We start from the raw sequence: 18,631 nt of genomic DNA, 5'->3' as shown, positions 1-18,631 counted from the left end.
AGGTCAATCAGAGGAAAATCCAGTGGGTTGGCCACATCTCCATGGAGGCGGGACAACAAGCCCGAATGTGGGTTTCCCACCTCCAACCCGCCCCCGTAGCAAAATCCAGCCCTTTGTCTTTGAACCAGCAATCATTCTGGTCGTGTGTTGTTCTGCCGCAGCGATAGCACTTCTGTTCCATATGACATTTCGTTTGTGCCATATTCTTGCAGTCTCTGTTGTATCTCTGCAGCGCCCCGTGCTGCTGCTTCATATGATACCACAATGCTGAAAGCCTTTTCCAGCGTAAGGTCCCTTTCAGATAAAAGCCGATAAAAGCCGTTTCTGGGTTCCTTCACTTTGAAGCCCACACACAAACTTGTCCCTTAAAGTATCTGCTAGTCCCGTTCCAAACTGGCAGTGTTTCGATAGCTTGCGCAGTTCCGTTAAATACTCAGCATTACTTTCAGCTTTATGCTGGTTCCTTTTGTGAAACTTAAATCTTTCTGCTATCAGCAGCGGTGTGGGGTTTACGTGGTCCTGTAGGATTGACACTATGTTTTCAAAATCCTTTTCTACTGGCTTCTCTGGGGCTACTAGATTTCGTAGTAAGCCATACGTTTTTGCACCCATTGAATTCAACAATACCAGCGTTTTCTTGTCATCTGGCACTTCATTCGCCTTGCAGTATACTTCTATGCGTTCGACATATGTCGTCCAATTGTCGAACGCTGTGATACTGCCACTCTTCGGCATTTATGGGTGTGGTTAGACTGGCTTAAAATGGCGTCTCCCACGCTTTCCTTTCTTCCCTGCTGCGGCTTAAAATGGCATCTCCCGCGCTGCTGCCAATGCCGCTCTCGGCGGTCCTCGTGGCAAATGGCGATGCCCTGTGGGTTTCGTGCGCTGCTCCTGCACTGCTGCTAATGCCGCTCTCTGCGGTCCTCATGGCAATGGCAGCGCCTCGCGTTTTCCTGCGCCTCTCTCCCCCGTTGACGCTGCTCGGCCCTTGAACACCGGCTGCGCTCTGCTCTCTCTTGCCTCTCTCCCCCGTTGATGCTGCTCGGCCCTTGAACACCGGCTGCGCTCTGCTCTCTCTTGCCTCTCTCCCCCGTTGACGCCGCTCGGTCCTGAACACCGGCTGCGCCCTGTGCGCTCTGCCCTCTCTCTCTCCCCCCCGCCCCCCCCCCCCCCATCGACGCTGCTCGGCCTTTTTCTGTGCCGCTCGGTCGGGCTCTAGCCCGCCGTTGTCCGGGGAGGGTCTGCGCAGTACCTGTTGCCAGCCCGTTTCGCTGGACCACCGTGACTGGAAAGCCAAGCCCGGCTCTCGACAGACTCCCCTGCGATGCTCAAATCTCCGCTGGATGACTGGGCGGTTGCTCGTGGTCGACGCCCGTGCTTCTGGACTCGACCTTCTTCCACTGTTCTCCAGGAGCGAATCCCTGGGAGGTGATGCAGAGTTGCAGGTAGGTTCGAATCTGCGTCGTCGCCAATGTTACGTCCGTGTATAATCAGACACAGACTGCGGAGAACGGTACAAACGGTGTTTACTCAACGTGGCTCAGACTGCAACTGAACTGTACAGATTACTACTCAACGTTATATACAGGTGTGGTCACTGCCGGTACTACAGTATACACGAGCTGTACAAAGTAGTTCCCCCCCTTAATAAAGGTACATACATTACAACCAGGACCTCAAACCCAGCACTAAGCTCATGGTCTACAGATCAGCAGTGATACCCGCCCTGCTGTATGCCTCAGAGACATGGGCCATGTACAGCAGGCACCTCAAAGCACTGGAGAGGTACCACCAATGCTGCCTCCGCAAGATCCTGCAAATCCATTGGCAGGATAGGCGCACCAACGTCAGTGTTCTCGCTCAGGCCAGCATCGAAGCTTTGATCATGCTCGATCAGCTCCGATGGATGGGCCACATCGTCCGCATGTCCAATACGAGACTCCCAAAGCAAGCGCGCTGCTCGGAGCTCCGACACAGCAAGAGAGCCCCAGGTGACCAAAAGCTTGGTCAATGAGGTAGGTTTTAAGGAGCGTCTCAAAGGAGGCGAGAAAGGCAGAGAGGTTTAGGGAGGGAATTCCAGAGCTTAGGGCCCAGGCAGCTGAAAGCACGGCCACCAATGGTGGAGCGATTAAAATCGGGGACGCGCAAGAGGCCAGTATTGGAGGAGAGCAGAGATCTCGGAGGGCTGGAGGAGATTACAAAGATACAAGCTGATGTCAGTTTGTGATAGAACATCAATGGGTGGCAATGCCAGTGTCAACCACTCGTTCATATCTGCTAGTGCCTGGCTGAAGAATGGCAATAGAGGGGAGCAGGTCACATGAACATGGAGAAGGAGAACTCAAAGAGGGAAACAACTTTGGTTTGGTTTTGCAAGCCTGGAATGGCCTTGTTCCTTGATTTACATGCTGTTTTTATTATGGTTTAATGACTCAATTATGGCCTCACACAGGAAATAATCAATGGCTGCCCTTCAGCCTTGATCCTTTGAGACACAATGCATGGACTGAGAGTGACTTCTCTCCATCCATAAGTCAATCAGTAGGCTGCTTGGGGTAATAGTTCCTCCCTTATAATCAATAAGCAAAGGATTGGGAGTTTGGAATTCCTTGAGAACAGCATCTGTTCTGCCTGAGGGTTTGGAACCATCAACTGCACTTTGTCTATTATAGGACACGATGGACATGGTTGAGTGACTCTTGGGATTTCCCATGTTACTTATAATTGAATTATTTAAAAATACCACAATTAATAGCTGTAAGTGGACAATAAAGAGTCTTGAACAATGACATAGACTGATGTAATGAAGGGGAGGTATTCAATAAACTTATCCCAACTCAGGGCACAGGCTAATGCCTTAAACTCTCACTATACTCATTTTTATATTATACATATGTGTATATATATATATATTTTAGGTTTTACAATTTTAATTTTAATACTATTAATGTCATTAGTACAAATTTTATATTTATTGCATAAGGACACGAATGTTTGTCGATTCCACATTGATCAATCTCTGCGACTGTGGAACATCTGTATGCAGCTGGAGAGCGCCGCACTTGGAAGGGACTCGGAACAAGTGTTGGCTTGGCTCAGTGGGCAGTCTGAGTAGGAAGGTTGTGGGGTCAACGCCCCCACTCTGCACTGCTCCACGAGGTGGATTTTAACTCTCGGCCGTCCTGTTCATCGCTCACCCGGCTCTGGGCAATATTGGGCGTCTCTGCTGGCAGGGTGGTAGGTCCGGGGAGGGGAGGGGGTGTCGGGGGAAGACACCGATCGCGGAGCGGGGCAGCGTTATTCTAGTGGAGCCTGGAGGAGCATTCCTACTGTTCCAGGCACCACGTAAATAATTTTTCACGTACCTTTTTGGGGCCTGTTCCTCTTCACCGTCCGACACAACTGGGCGGAATATGCTTGGCTCACGCTTCACCCAATCATCCCTCTAACTTTCATCGGGGTCCCATCTGTGTCATAGGACCCCAAAATGCATACAGTAATTGATACGCTTATCAATTACTTCATAAAAGGTGATGAGTCGAAGAAGAGATGATGAGTCGAAAGAAGAGATGAATAAGGCTTTTATTAGCTAAGAAGAGACCATGCTTCTTCGTGAGTGACTGAACAAGTCTGAACGAAACCCACACAGTGGTGGGTGGAGTCAGCTGAGGCATGCCTCCATACACAGCGCCACCCAGAGGTGGCAATATACAATACAGTGGTTTACCACATTCACCCCTTGTTTAATGTGAAGTCCGGCGGGGTGAAGGGTACTACAAGTTAAGTCTATCAGGAGGCCTTGTCTGACGTCCTGATCGTCGTGGTGGCGGCGGTGGTGTTGCAGCATCCGACGTCGGGTCTGGTGTCTGGGTGGTTGGCGAAGATTCCTGGGGCTTTGGCATGCCGTCTGCAGGGGTTGGGTTGGGAGGGGTGGTGGGGGATAACAGTGGTAAGGGGGATAACGGTGGTAAGGGGGATAACGGTGGTAATTCAGGGGTACCCGAGGGTGCGAGATCTCGTATGGAGACCGTGTCCTCCCGCCCGTCTGGGTATGTCACCCAGGCATACTGGGGGTTGGCGTGTAGGAGGTGCACCCGCTCGACCAGGGGGTCCGTTTTATGCGTCCTCACGTGCCTCCGCAGTAGGACGGGCCCAGGAGAAGTCAACCATGCCGGTAGCGAGGTTCCCGATGTAGACTTCCGGGGGAAAACGAACATTTTCTCATGAGGGGTCGCATTAGTGGCAGTACAAAGCAGTGACCGAATGGAGTGAAGCGCTGCAGGGAGGACCTCCTGCCAGCGGGAGGTCGGAAGGCCCTTAGATTTTAGTGCTAAGAGGACTGCCTTCCAAACCGTCGCGTTCTCCCTTTCCACCTGGCCGTTCCCCCGGGGGTTGTAACTGGTGGTCCTGCTCGTGGCGATACCTCTTGTTAGCAGGTACTGCCGAAGTTCGTCGCTCATGAACGATGAGCCCCTGTCGCTATGTATATAGCTGGGGAACCCGAACAGAGCGAAGATGTCATTCAGACACTTGATGACCGTGGTACTGGTCATGTCTGGGCAAGGGATGGCAAAGGGGAAACGGGAGTACTCATCAACTATGTTGAGGAAGTACACATTGCGGTCAGCGGAGGGGAGGGGCCCTTTAAAATCGACGCTCAGGCGTTCGAAGGGGCGGGTGGCCTTGATCAGGCTTGCTCTGTCCGGCCTATAGAAGTGCGGTTTGCACTCGGCGCAGATTTGGCAGCTCTTGGTCATGGTCCTGACCTCCTCGATGGAGTAGGGCAGGTTACGGGATTTGATAAAATGGAAAAACCTGGTGACCCCCGGGTGGCAGAGGTCATTGTGGAGGGACTGCAGCCTATCACTCTGCGCGTTGGCGCATGTACCACGTGATAGGGCATCTGGGGGCTCATTGAGTTTCCCTGGCCGATACAAGATATCATAATTGTAGGTGGAGAGTTCGATTCTCCACCTCAAGATCTTGTCGTTCTTGATTTTACCCCTCTGCTTATTATTAAACATAAAAGCTACTGAACGCTGGTCAGTGAGCAGGGTAAATCGTTTCCCGGCCAGGTAATGCCTCCAGTGACGCACCGCTTCTACAATAGCCTGGGCCTCCTTTTCGACGGAGGAGTGTCTCGTCTCGGGGCCCTGGAGGGTCCTTGAGAAAAAGGCCACGGGTCTGCCCGCCTGGTTAAGGGTCGCGGCTAGGGCGAAGTCGGAGGCATCGCTCTCCACTTGGAAGGGGATGGACTCATCCACCGCGTGCATTGCGGCCTTCGCGATATCGTTCTTGATAAGAGTGAAGGCTGCACACGCCTCTGGTGTCAGGGGGAAGGAGGTGGCTTTGATGAGGGGCCTGGCTTTGTCTGCATAGAGGGGCACCCACTGGGCGTAGTAGGAGAAAAACCCCAGGCATCTCTTCAGTGCTTTTTGGCAGTGGGGAAGGGGTAGCTCCATTAGGGGGCGCATTCTGTCGGGGTCGGGCCCGATGACTCCGTTCTCCACCACGCAGCCGAGGATGGCCAGGCGCTTGGTGTGAAACATACATTTTTCCTTATTGTACGTTAGGTTCAGCCGTTGGGCCGTACGGAGGAAATTTGCTAGATTAACGTCGTGGTCCTGCTGGTCGTGGCCGCAGATGGTGACGTTATCCAAATAGGGGAAGGTTGCCCGCAGCGCATTCTGGTCAACCATTCGGTCCATCTCCCTTTGGAAGACCGAAACCCCGTTGGTGACGCCGAAGGGGACCCTAAGGAAGTGGTAGAGGCGGCCGTTTGCCTCGAAGGCAGTATACTGGCGGTCCTCATGGCGGATGGGCAGCTGGTGGTACGCTGACTTAAGGTCGATGGTGGAGAATACTTTGTATTGCGCAATCTGATTGACCATATCAGATATGCGAGGGAGGGGGTACGCGTCCAGCTGGGTGTACCGGTTTATGGTTTGGCTGTAGTCGATTACCATGCGGCGTTTTGCAGTGGTTTTAACGACTACAACCTGGGCTCGCCAGGGGCTAGTGCTACCTTCGATAATGCCCTCCTTCAAGAGCCGCTCCACCTCAGAGCTGATAAAAGCTCTGTCCCCGGCACTGTACCGCCTGCTTTTGGTAGCGATGGGTTTACAGTCGCGGGTGAGGTTAGCGAACAGGGGAGGGGGGGGGACTTTTAATGTGGAAAGGCTGCAGGTGGTTTGCAGCGGGCGATTTAAAAGTTGTTGGTTGCAGACTGTGAGTGGGGGGAGGGGTCCACCGTATGCTAGTGTGACACTCTTAAGGTGGCACTGAAAATCCAACCCTAGCAGGACGGCAGCGCAAAGACGGGGCAGGACTAGCAGTTTAAATTTTTGATATTCAGTGCCCCCTACTGACAGGGTCACCACACAGTAGCCGCTGATGTCCATTGACTGGGACTTGGACGCCATAGAAATGCGATGGTGCGTTGGCAGAATCGTGAGGGAGTGGCTACGTACCGTGTCGGGGTGGACGAAACTCTCTGTGCTCCCGCTGTCGATCAGGCAACTGGTGGCGCGGCCGTTTACCGCGATATCCATCATGGAGCTGGATAGATGGTGAGGGTGGCCTTGATCCAGCGTCACGGAGGCCAGTATGTGGCTTAGTGAGTCACTATAGTCATCCGCCGAGACGGTGGTCGGTTCCGGTGACGAAATGGCGGTTGAGTGCGTTGGATACGATGGCGGCGGATGCCATGCGGCCGGGGGTACACAAAATGGCGGATAAGATGGCTGCTCCCACGGCCCGCACGCTGCGCTGCTGGCTGGCTTCCCCTTGCAGGCGTTAGCGTAATGGCCTTTCTTCCCGCAGCCCGAGCAGGTAGCTGTCTTAGCTGGGCAGTGCGCTCTGGGATGTTTTAACTGGCCACAGAAATAGCATTTTTGGGCCTGGTTACTGGGCATCGAAGCAGTTCTTACCGGAGGCTGCTGTCTCGGTTGGGTCGCTGCAGCAGTTGGTGCCGGGGGCGGCGGTCCCGTGTCCCACGGTTTCGATTGCCATGTCTCGGCGCCGTTACGGGGGTATGCCTCGAGGTTTCGGTGGGCCTCCTCTAACGAGAGCGCAAGGGCAATGGCCGTCTTCAGGTCGGGTTCCTTGCTTTCTAGCAGTCTCTGCCGGGTGTGGTCTGACTGGAGGCCCCTGACGAAGGCATCACAGGCGAGTCCCTGCGCGTGCTCCACAGCCGTTACCGCTTTACAATCGCAGTCTCTGCAGAGTGCCAGTAGCGCCCGTGCAAATGCCCCTACCGATTCTCCCGGTTGCTGCCTGCGGGATCCCAAGAGGTGTCGGGCGTAAATTGTGTTCACTGGGCGCGTATATTGCCCTTTTAGTAGCTCGAGGGCCGCCACGTACGCATTAGAGTCCCGGATTAGCATATATACTTGATGGCTCACCTGGGCGGTCAAAATTTTCAGTTTGTGATCCTCCTCTGTAACCTGTGAGATTGCGAGGAAGGATTCAAAGCAGCTCAGCCAGTGTTCAAACTTGGCTGATGCACCCACATCTTGAGGGTCGAGGTCCAGGCGTGGTGGTCTGAGGGCTCTCAGCAATGTCTGCTGTATCCGTTGCTGTTGTTGCTCCTCAGGTGTCGCCATTTAACTTTTAGCTAATAAAATTGATACGCTTATCAATTACTTCATAAAAGGTGATGAGTCGAAGAAGAGATGATGAGTCGAAAGAAGAGATGAATAAGGCTTTTATTAGCTAAGAAGAGACCATGCTTCTTCGTGAGTGACTGAACAAGTCTGAACGAAACCCACACAGTGGTGGGTGGAGTCAGCTGAGGCATGCCTCCATACACAGCGCCACCCAGAGGTGGCAATATACAATACAGTGGTTTACCACAGTAATGAGGCTTCTGCCCATCAGAAATATGGCGATGAAACGAGAATGAGGCAGTGGGTTCACCACAGCCATTTTAACTCCTTTTCCACTGGGCGGGCCGTGTTAAAAATTGGCCCACATGATTTGAATCTAGGCTGACAGTTCAGCATAGTGCGGAGGGAGTGCTGCACTCTTGGAGGTGCTGCCCTTTGGATGAGACATTCAGCCAAGGCCCCTGTCTGCCTCTTGTGGCAGTTTAGTTGCATGCTAAAGATCCCATCGGCACTATTCAAAGATGAGCAGGGATTCCTCTGGGTGCCCTAGCAAATACACATTAATTGGCCAATCATCGCACTGCTGTTTGTGCGACCTTGTTGTGCACAAAATGGCTGCCACATGCGACTGCTCTTCAATGTATGTGAAGAGCTTTAAGACCTTTTTGAGCGATGCGAAAAGGTGCTGCATAACTGCTTCTTTCTTTGGTTATTTCTGTCCGCAGGCATTTTTCATTTTGCTTTTTTTCTGCTGTTAAGCAGAAATCCGACATGTATAAGAAAATACTGACTTCAGGAGGAGGAGATTTCTTCGAATGTTTGACAGTAATAGGAATCCTTCCTGTATATTTACTGTGTTACTAGCACACAGCAACCAGAGGAAATCATCCCCCTCAATGAGCTACTTCTGGTGACTGGATATGTAGAATAATAGACGTTCTACAAGATCCTGGCTCTGATATTCAGAGTAGCTTGGGGCCTAAACACTATATGCAATGGGGAGATATTAGAATTCTTCACAATCAGCGGTTCCTAGACTTGCGTGATGAAAACGAATAGTCACACAGTGATAATAATTCATTCAGAGATCTATAAAGAATTGTTTTTGTTTGGTTTGGCTAACTTAGGCCTTGAAACATTGGAATCTCACAGACCTTCAGCAGGCTGTTTTAATCAGTAGCAGGACGTACGTTACCCTCATGTTATTCCTTTGTATACTTCTAGCTTTTGAAATCTAACAAAGGTGAAAAGGCAAAGGGGGGGGGGTGGGTGTGGGGACATTGCTGAGCAACCATTGCTTTATGTCTGAACGAGGTTATGGTTTCTCCCTCAGGTAAGCGGGGGGGAACATCTATAACCCGGCCTGCCACCTCGACTGAAAGCATAGCATGGAGATGTACATGGTAGGCCCAGATGTTGAGTGAATCGTTGGCTTTTACTGAATTGTACTGTACGTGTAGAAGAGTTGATCTTCAATGCGCACTGACACTGGTAGTAGCTGTGAGTGTTCTCTAACCTCGTGCATACTGTGCGGCAACAGGAACTGGCAGGCAATGAGACACATGCTAGATAGGCGCACCAACGTCAGTGTTCTTGCTCAGGCCAACATCCCCAGCATCGAAGCTTTGACCACGCTCAATCAGCTCCGATGGACGGGTCACATTGTTCGCATGCCCGATACGAGGCTCCCAAAACAAGCGCTCTACTCTGAGCTCTGGCACGGCAAGAGAGCCCCAGGTGGGCAGAGGAAATGCTTCAAGGACACCCTCAAAGCCTCCTTGAAAAAGTGTAACATCCCCACCGACACCTGGGAATCCCTGGCCCAAGACCGCACAAAGTGGAGGCGAAGCATCCGGGAAGGTGCCGAACACCTCGGCCTAGAAATTCAGTAGCCTTAGCGCCGCTTTTGAGGCGTTAGAGGGACTAGCGCCAGAGTTATGGCCAGTTGAAAAATTCCCTGGGGCCCTAAAGCGGCGTTGCACCGGTAGCGCTGCGCCGGCACCGATGACGTCATCGGTGTGCGCAGCGTCCCGGTTGCCATGCCGACGGGCCCCAGCGCCGAAATTCAGTTGCGGCCGCCTCGCCCGTGGCAGCCGCAACTAAGACTCTGGCAACAGAGTCCAACATGTGTTTGCGCCGGCGCATTAAAGGCCCCGCGGCGGCTGGCCGCTTTCCCGCCGGCCGCCTGCCCGCAGCTCCCTCCCCGGACTTCTCCCCCCACCCCCCCCCCCCCCGGAACAGATGCAAGCCCGGCACTTGTCCGAGGTGCCGGGCTCATTTTTAAACAGATTTGCGCGGGCCGCGGCCGGGTGCAGGCAGCTCCTCCTTAACGGAAGGAGGAGGCCTGCACTTCCCCAGCCTGCCGCACCGCATCGGGTGCCGCAGCGCCGGAATTGCGGCGCTAAACGGCAGTTAGCGCCCTTTTCCAGGCGCTAAGACCCTTCAGTAGCGCCGGCAGCCGTTTGGGCGCGGCGCTACTGAATTTTTGGCGCGCGCAGGGGGACTTAGCGCCGGCACTAACTTCCGGCGCTAAAGCCCTGGCTAAGCCAAAACCGAATTTCTAGGCCCTCGAGTCTCTTCGTCAGGAGCAAGCGGAAGCCAAGCGCAGGCAGCGCAAGGAGCGTACGTCAACCCAAGCACCCCACCCACCCGCCCCTTCAACCACCGTCTGCCCCACCTGTGACAGAGACTGTGGCCTAGAAATTCAGTCGCGTTTGCGCCCACTTATTGGCTATAGAGTGGTTTGCGCCGGAAGTTTTTTAGCGCCCGAAATTCAGTTGGTCCCTAACATCGGCGTTAGCCGGTAGCGCTGCGCCGGCACCGATGACGTCATCGGTGTGCGCAGCGCCCCGGTTCCAATGCTATTCCGTGCCGATGGCCAAATTCAGTTGCGGCCGCCTCGCCCGTAGCGGCCGCAAACAGCGTTTGAAAAACGGTGCCTTGCAGCTCCGAGAGGCCGGCGCATAAAGGTGGAGGGGCGGCCGGCCGCTTTTCCGGCGGCCGCCTGGCCGCACCTCCCTCCCCGGACTCCTGCACCACCCCCCCGCGGCATTGGTGTCTGACTCCCGCGAGCCCGGCACTTCTCCGTGGTGCCGGGCTCATTTGCCGGGGGAATCCAGCGGTGATCTCACGGCTGCAGGCAGCTCCTCCTTAAGAAAAGGAGGAGGCCTGCAGTACCCCAGCCTGCCGCACCGCATCGGGTGCCGCAGCGGCAGCTGGACGCCTGAAACTGACTTTCATCGCCCCAAACGAGGCGGCCAAACCCTGCAATAGCGCCCGCCTCCGTCTTGGGGCGGCGCAACTGAATTTCAGGCGGGTGTTACGGGAATCCGGGCGAGCGCAAAATTTCGGGCACTAAAGACCTGGCGCGGCGATACCGAATTTTTAGCCCGCATTGGACTCATCAGTCACCTGAGGACTCATTTTTAATGTAGAAGCAAGTCATCCTCGGTTCCGAGGGACTGCCTAAGAAGAAGAAGACCTGCTAGATGCACAGTATTAGACTTTGCCCAGTATGTGCTGCACCCTGTGAAGCCCGTTGCTTACACAGTGCGTGAGAACGAGACGCAACTGGAGAGTGAGCCTGAGGAGTGTTGCTGTCTGGGCGCTAAATCCTGGAATTCCCTCCCTAAACCTCTCTACCTCTCCCTCCTCCTTTTAAGATTCACCTTAAAGCCTACCTCTTTGGTCACCTGTCCTAATATCTCCTTATGTGGCTCGGTGTCAAATTTTTTCTGATTACACTCCTGTGAAACACCTTGGGACATTTTGCTACATTAAAGGCGCTATATAAATGCAAGAGGTTGTTTTACCATTGCATTTTCTTCCCAATATGAGGGTCTTGTTAAGGCCATCATTAGCCAACTACTCCAGCAGTATCTGTGAATGTCTTTGACAGGAGAGGGGAACCTTTTGAATATTTTACAACACTTGGAAGTAAGTACTTCTGCCACATGACAGGTGAAGGTATTCTGTTGGGTGATAACGTACTGCTTTTTGCAAAGGATTACTCTATGGAGAATGTATTAGATTCTGATACCATTATCTGATGTGCAGCTTTACAATCTTATTATTTGGCCGAGGGGATTTCAGACAGGAAATATTTGATACTGGCACTTGCATGGAAGGGGGAAGGCAATAATACTGTCAACCATCTGGGGCATGTGGATTCTGCCAGATCATATTACTAGGCTCTCGGCATATAAAATAGCATAATTGATGAACATTTGCCTCAAGTTTACACGAGTGGACATGAATCTCTTCCTCATGACTGAATTTAACAGTGATGACTTTATGGAATACACTCGACACACGGCTGTTAACCTTGAGCGACCTGGAGGAGGGACCAGTAAGCTCAGATAGCAGGGGGAGGGTGTAGTCAGACTGAACACGATTTTACCCCTAGGACTCTTGTAGACCCGGACTGTTGGAATGGAATGATCTTCACTCTGAAGACCGGCTCCAATGAGTTTGGATAGCACCTAGTTCTTAGGGAGCCCGCGTCCAATGCTTAAATGCCCGTACCCCATTGCTATTTTGGGCACCTGATTTAGATATAGTGTTCCTGCACACCACCTTTAAATTCTATCCCCATTGTATGAACATAGATTTAGTGTTAAAATCAGTTCAATGTCGTTCCAATGCAAGTCGAACCTAGGATGCAGTCCTTTCTTTGCAGCATTGTGGTGGAGCCCTCCACTGCACTGGTACTGATACTGGCACATTCAAGGTTTTCATGTAAACTATCAGGGACAAGCAAACCCCCCAGCGAAGGAAAGAAAAACAATCAGAGGTCATCAACTCAGGACAGTGACACTCCTCCTATGTCTGGGTCATTCGTATTTGCAGGACTATCTGCCACAAATTATTATGTTGCAGATTCTGTCCACCACCAACCAGGCCGGGATTGATCTCACTGCTAATTCCTCTTTGTATTTTTTTTTCAAGCATGCCTTCAGGATGGACATGAACAGCATGGAAAATGGGCGTGGCAAATGCCCACATGACCCCAACCGACCTTTTGCGAGCACTTTCATTGGTAAGCAATTTGAAAATTCCAAAATAAACATCTTTAAAGGGGTCCTGATAATGAGAATTCCCCTTTAAAGGGGCCCTGATGATGAGAATCTCCCTTTAAAGGGGTCTTGATGATGAGAATCACTCTTTAAGGGGTCTCAGTGATGAGAATTCCCCTCTAAAGCGATTCTGATGACGAGAGTTGCTCTTTTGAGATGATAACAGTTGTTCCGTAAACGAGGCCCTGATGTGTAGGAGTCGAGTGCCAAAATTTTCTCTTTAAGAAAGATCCTGAGGATCAAACCCCTTCTTTGAGTGAGAGCCCCAGTGGGGGTAACATTCCCTGCTGCACCTATTATCCTGTCTGATACCGACACTGCGCTGTGTTGATGTGCCTGTCTGTATCTTCCGCGTTCATGGTGTAACAAGCAGTCCAAAGTGTCGACAAATCACTCTTCGTAAGACCTACACCTGGGAGATATTAAGACGGCTTAATAGTTGATTTGGAAAAACCTTGTTTTTCGCCAACCGGTTTATCCCTAAAAGTCAAATCATTGTGTCCAACATGGTCCCAAAAAAACCATAAAATGGTCCAATCAGCTTGTCAGCATGGGGTCAGCAGCACTTTCTCCTTCAGTCCCCTCGCTGTGGAGGAGTGCAATACATCACCAGATTATGAGCAGGAAGTTAATCTATTCCATATGTCTCTGTAAGCAACATGGTGACCTGGATACGGGTAAAAGACAGTCATGCCTCATTAGCACTGCGTCCCTGAATGAAAAAGTTGGCCGGCAACTTGAGGATTCCGCAACCTGCCTAACATTAGTGTATTGCTGACTATTGCAGAGAGTCCTGATAATCCTTTTCATAGTCAAGCATGACATGGATTTGACTCTTCTCCCCAACCTCCCCCGCCCCCCCATACCACCAACTGCAACGTCTCCACCCCCCCCAACCCCCCCACCCCCCACCACCCACCCCTCTTCCATCTAAGATCCTTGGGTCTCAAATTTAGAGTCACCTCTTTTGTAAAAAGTCATTTTTATCGATGCTTCAGTGTGGGATTTCGAAGGAGCGCTGGGGAGGAAATGGTGTCACACGGAGAATCACAAAGGATGAGGCCTTTCCAAATCACGGGTCAAGAAGAAAGTACTTAAACGAACAGAATCTTGTGCAGTACCAGTCTGTGAAGGATTCGTTACCATGGTAACTTTCTACTTCCTCCGATGTAGTAGAACTTGAGTGGGGCAGTAATGTCTTCACTCTCTATTCTTTGCACTCGTAGAGTTTATTTGGAAAAATGCATTTGTGATACAAAATGCAATGGGGGCAGAGTTTATATTGCAATACAAATGGAATGGAATTTAGCTCTGTGCTTTACACAGTAACATTAGGAACAAGAGTAGGCCATTCAGCCCCTCGGGTCTGCTTTATAAAGGCCTCCATTGTGTCATCGATTAAACACCTCAGGGCAAGTTTGAAAGGGGCCTTCACATGTTCAGACACAATCCGAGGAATGGGAGAATGTTTGAAAAGTGGGATGTGGTTCTATCACCATTACAATGGGAGAATTTAGGAGCTGTGGGACAAGCCAATGGATAAGTGCTGAAGTACAAGAACTCGCGCTTAAATAAAACTCATCACCAAGAACAGCCCACCCACTGACTAGGAAGGGCAATGACCCCAACTAATATGGCCACTAAATTAAATTGGGGTGGGGGGGGGGTTGCAAATCAGGCAGTACAAGCCCACAATTTCCTGATCAGTGCTTCCTGCGAGCGTCGCCCCCTTCTGAAGGAAATCAGCCCTACTGAGCTTATCCAGCAAGTAGCAGAGCCACACACAACAACAACAACTTGCATTTATGTAGTGCCTTTAATGTAGTAAAGCATCGCAAGGCGCTTCACACGAGCGATATCAGACAAGATTTGACACCGTGCCTCATAAAGAGATACTAGGACAGGTGACCAAAAGCATGATCAAAGAGGTAGGTTTTAAGGAGTGTACAATTTTGGTCTCCTTACCAAAGGATATACTTGCCATAGAGGGAGTGCAACGAAGGTTCACGAGATTGATTCCTGGGGTGGCGGGACTGTCGTATGAGAAGAGATTGAGTAAACTAGGCCTGTATTCTCTTGAATTCAGAAGAATGAGAGGGGATCTCATTGAAGCATACAAAATTATTACAGGGCTTGATAGGATGGATGCTGGGAGAATGTTTCCCTTGGCTGGGGAGTCTAGAACCAGGGGCTACAGCCTCAAGGTAAAGGGTAGGCCATTCAGGACTGAGATGAGGAGAAATTTCTTCACACAGAGGGTGGTGTATCTTTGGAATTCTCTACCCCAGAGGACTGTGGAGGCTCAGTCATTGGGTATATTCAAAACAGAAGTCGATAGATTTCTGACTAGTAAAGGCATCAAGAGATATGGCGATCGGGCCGGTGAATGGAGTTGAGGCAGAAGATCAGCCATGATCTCACTGAATGGCAGAGCAGGCTCGAAGGGCCGAATGGCCTACTCCTGCTCCTATTTCTTATGTTCTTAAAGGAGGAGAGAGGTGGAGAGGTTTAAGGAGGGAATTCCAGAGCTTAGGGCCTCGGCAGCTGAAGGCACAGCCACTAATGGTGGAGCGATGAAAATCGGTGATGCGCAAAAGGCCAGATTTGGAGGAGCGCAGAGATCCTGGAAGGTTGTAGGGCTGGAGGAGGTTACAGAGATAGTGAGGGACGAAGCCATGAAAAAATTTGAAAACAAGAATGAGAATTTTAAAATCAAGGTGTTGCTTAACCAGGAGCCAATGCAGGTCAGCGAGCGCAGGGCTGAAGATGCAAAGGGAAGCTGGAAAACCCATTCTCCTGCCGTATATTAAACCGAGGCGATGGTCGTTTTAAGTTGCGAATGATTAGACGCACGCCAGGAAGGTTTGTGAGCAGTGCAATCGGCTGCAGCCGAGGACAGCCGAATCATTTGACTCTATTTCCCTCCATTCCTCAGGTAGCGAGCTGTATTCAGGACTGACGGCTGACTTCCTGGGCAGGGAATCCGTCATCTTCCGCAGCCTGGGGTCCCGCTCCGCCATGAGGACGGAGCTCGACCAGCGTTTGTTACAAGGTAACCAGTGGGCGTCTTCAGCGGCGATCTCAAAGAGGAACAGAGAATCCGTAGAACAGTACAGCACAGAAGGAGGCCATTCGGCCCGTCGAGTTTGCGCCAGCTCTTTTCAAGAGCAGTCCAATCCCACTCCCCGGCTCTTTCCCCATATCCCTGCAATTTTTTTCTCCTTCGAGTATTTATCCAATTCCCGACTATTGAATCTGGATCCACCACCTTATCAGGCAGTGCGTTCCAAATCTTAACCACTTGAGTAAAAAAAGTTTTTTCCTCCTGTTGCCTCTGGTTCTTTTTCCAATCATCTTCAATCTGTGCCCTCTGGTTATCGACCCCTCAGCCAATGGAAACGGTTTCTCTTTATTTACTCTCTCCGAACCCTTCATGATTTTAAACACCTCGATCAAATCTCCTCTGCTCCAAAGAGAACAACCCCAGCTTCTCCAGTCTATCCACGTAACTGTAATCCCTCATCCCTGGAACCATTCTAGTCAATCTCTTCTCTACCCTCTCCAAAGCCTTCACATCCTTCCTAAAGTGTGGTGCCCAGAATTAAGAACATAAGAACTAGGAGCAGGAGTAGGCCAATCGGCCCCTCGAGCCTGCTCCACCATTCAATAAGATCTGATCCTAACCTCAAATCTACTATCACAGAACCATCCCACCCGAACCCATGTGATCTCCCGGGAGAGGCGAAAAACCAGATAAAAAACCCAATGGCCAATTTGGGAGAAAAAAATCTGGGAAATTCCTCTCCGACCCATCTAGGCGATCGAAACTCGTCCAGGAGATCACTCTGTCCCTGTATTTTCTACAGTACTTACCTTCTGTAAAGGCGATCTCCACCCCAGCCAGGAACAGGAATAAAACCATCTCCTGAAATCTAACACAGAATTAGAACACAAGAAGTAGGAGCAGAACCAGGCTACACGGCCCCTGGGCCTGCTCCACTACCCACAGGGCCATGACCATTCCGAACCTAGACTCATGTCCAATTTCCTGCCCGCTCCCCGTAACCCTTAATTCCCTTTACTTCTAGGAAACTATCTATTTCTGCTTTGGACCCAATACTCCAGCTGGAGCTGACCTAGTGTTTTATACAGGCTTAGCATAACTTCCTGGCTTTTGTACTCTGTGCCTCTATTTATAAAGCCCATATTTGTTATATACATATAATGTGTATAGAATGTGGAACTTGGTACCACATGGAATAGTTGAGGCGAATATTTAGATGCCTTCAAGGGGAAGCTAAATAAACACACGAGGGAGAAAGGAATGTAAGGATATGCTGATAGGGTTTAGATGAAGAAGGGTGGGAGGAGGGTCGTGTCGAGCATGAACACCGGCATGGACTGGTTGGGCCAAATGGCCTGTTTCTGTGCTGTAAATACTATGTAATGTTGGCCAAAATAGCTAGGATGGGTTACTGGGGCCAATGGGGGAGCTGATATTATCTCAGATTGCTACATCTGTGGTGTACCTCTAACTCTGCAAGTTAAAAGGGGAGAGTATTCTACGGGTTATATTGACAGTGCCCCTTGTAAACTTTAATAATATTTTCTGTTACAAGCCCCCTGTGTGTCTGGTGCTCAGCGATGCAGATCAGGATGGTCCTGTCTATGATGTGTTAGCTGATCTCGGCAGGGTAGGTGGTAGGCGTGTATTAGCCAAGGATTTCCCGGGCTAAGGAGGGAAAAAGTCAGTCAGCGACACCAGTTCCTGACTGCTATCCAGTGACCCTGCTGTAAGGTGTGGGTATTGGGTGAATGGGAGGAGCAGGCTGCACTAGGAGGCCCCTCAATGTTGAATAGTACGTTGACACTCACATGTGAAGAATGAACACTTTGGCAAGGGACGGGCGGGCCAGTGGAGCAGTCCATTGGCCGGCAGTCACTGCATTCTGGAGAGGATGAGAGAAAAGGTGAGGGGAGTAGGGCTATTACAAGCACTGCTCGGCACCGTCATGCTAAGTAGGCATTTTCGGTTGAGTGGAGGGCCTTTTATACTTAGTCCATAGTTGATGCCAGATGTGCATTGGAATTTTTGCCGGCCAATATTCATGTGGGTCTCTCACCCTTTCTCTCTCGTACTCTGTCAAATATGACTGTGCCCACCCAGTCCCCCAGTGCCCTGCCAGTCCCCCAGTGCCCTGCCAGTCCTCCAGTGCCCTGCCAGTCCTCCAGTGCCCTGCCAGTCCTCCAGTGCCCACCCGGTCCTCCAGTGCCCGGCCAGTCCTCCAGTGCCCGGCCAGTCCTCCAGTAGCCACCCAGTCTTCCGGTGCCCTCCCAGTCCTCCAGTGCCCTCCCAGTGCCCACCCAGTCCGCCAGTGCCCTCCCAGTCCGCCAGTGCCCTCCCAGTCCGCCAGTGCCCTCCCAGTCCGCCAGTGCCCTCCCAGTCCGCCGGTGCCCTCCCAGTCCGCCGGTGCCCTCCCAGTCCTCCAGTGTCCTGCCATTCCTCCAGTGCCCTCCAATTCCTTCAGTGCCCTCCCAGTCCTCCAGTGCCGACCCAGTCCTCTAGTGGAGGAAAAGGGCAATTCCTCTATTTACCCTCCTATCCACATCAAGGGGGTATATCTGAGGGAGTTCCTGGTCTACCGCAGGAGTTTCGTCCATTGCACCTTAATAAGGCCTCAATGGAACTCTTGCCAGCTGGGAGCTGACCTAAGTTCTCCTGAGGCCTTTTAAACGGCCCCAAATATGCAGCAGGCAAAAATAATGAATCCCCTCTGGGCTCAATTCGCCTTATTTTACATGAACCCTGATTCCTGCTCGAGCTGAAGATCCTTTATTTAGGAATTGCTTCGTTGACCTTTTGAAGGGTCCAGGACAACCTCAGGTGGTGCAGCTGTAGGTCGCTTCGCCTTACGAGGGCAGATCAGGGCGAGCGACAGACCTCCCTAA

General features: G+C 51.4%; 1 protein-coding gene across 1 annotated transcript in view; it reads left to right on the top strand.

The window, feature by feature from the left end:
- The window catches only part of sema3g (semaphorin 3G), a 179,492-nt gene that overhangs the window by 116,849 nt on the left and 44,012 nt on the right, over positions 1-18,631 (top strand). Inside the window, exons 5-6 of the mRNA XM_086002042.1 lie at positions 12,555-12,645; positions 15,618-15,734. Coding sequence (XP_085858168.1) covers positions 12,555-12,645; positions 15,618-15,734 — 208 coding nt within the window. The remainder of the gene's footprint in view (positions 1-12,554; positions 12,646-15,617; positions 15,735-18,631) is intronic.

This window comes from Somniosus microcephalus, chromosome 11 (genome assembly GCF_052327205.1).
Source record: "Somniosus microcephalus isolate GS21.2 chromosome 11, FLI_Smic_1.0, whole genome shotgun sequence".
Taxonomy (NCBI): Eukaryota; Metazoa; Chordata; class Chondrichthyes; order Squaliformes; family Somniosidae; genus Somniosus; species Somniosus microcephalus.
This window is presented reverse-complemented; position numbering and strand designations above follow the sequence as displayed.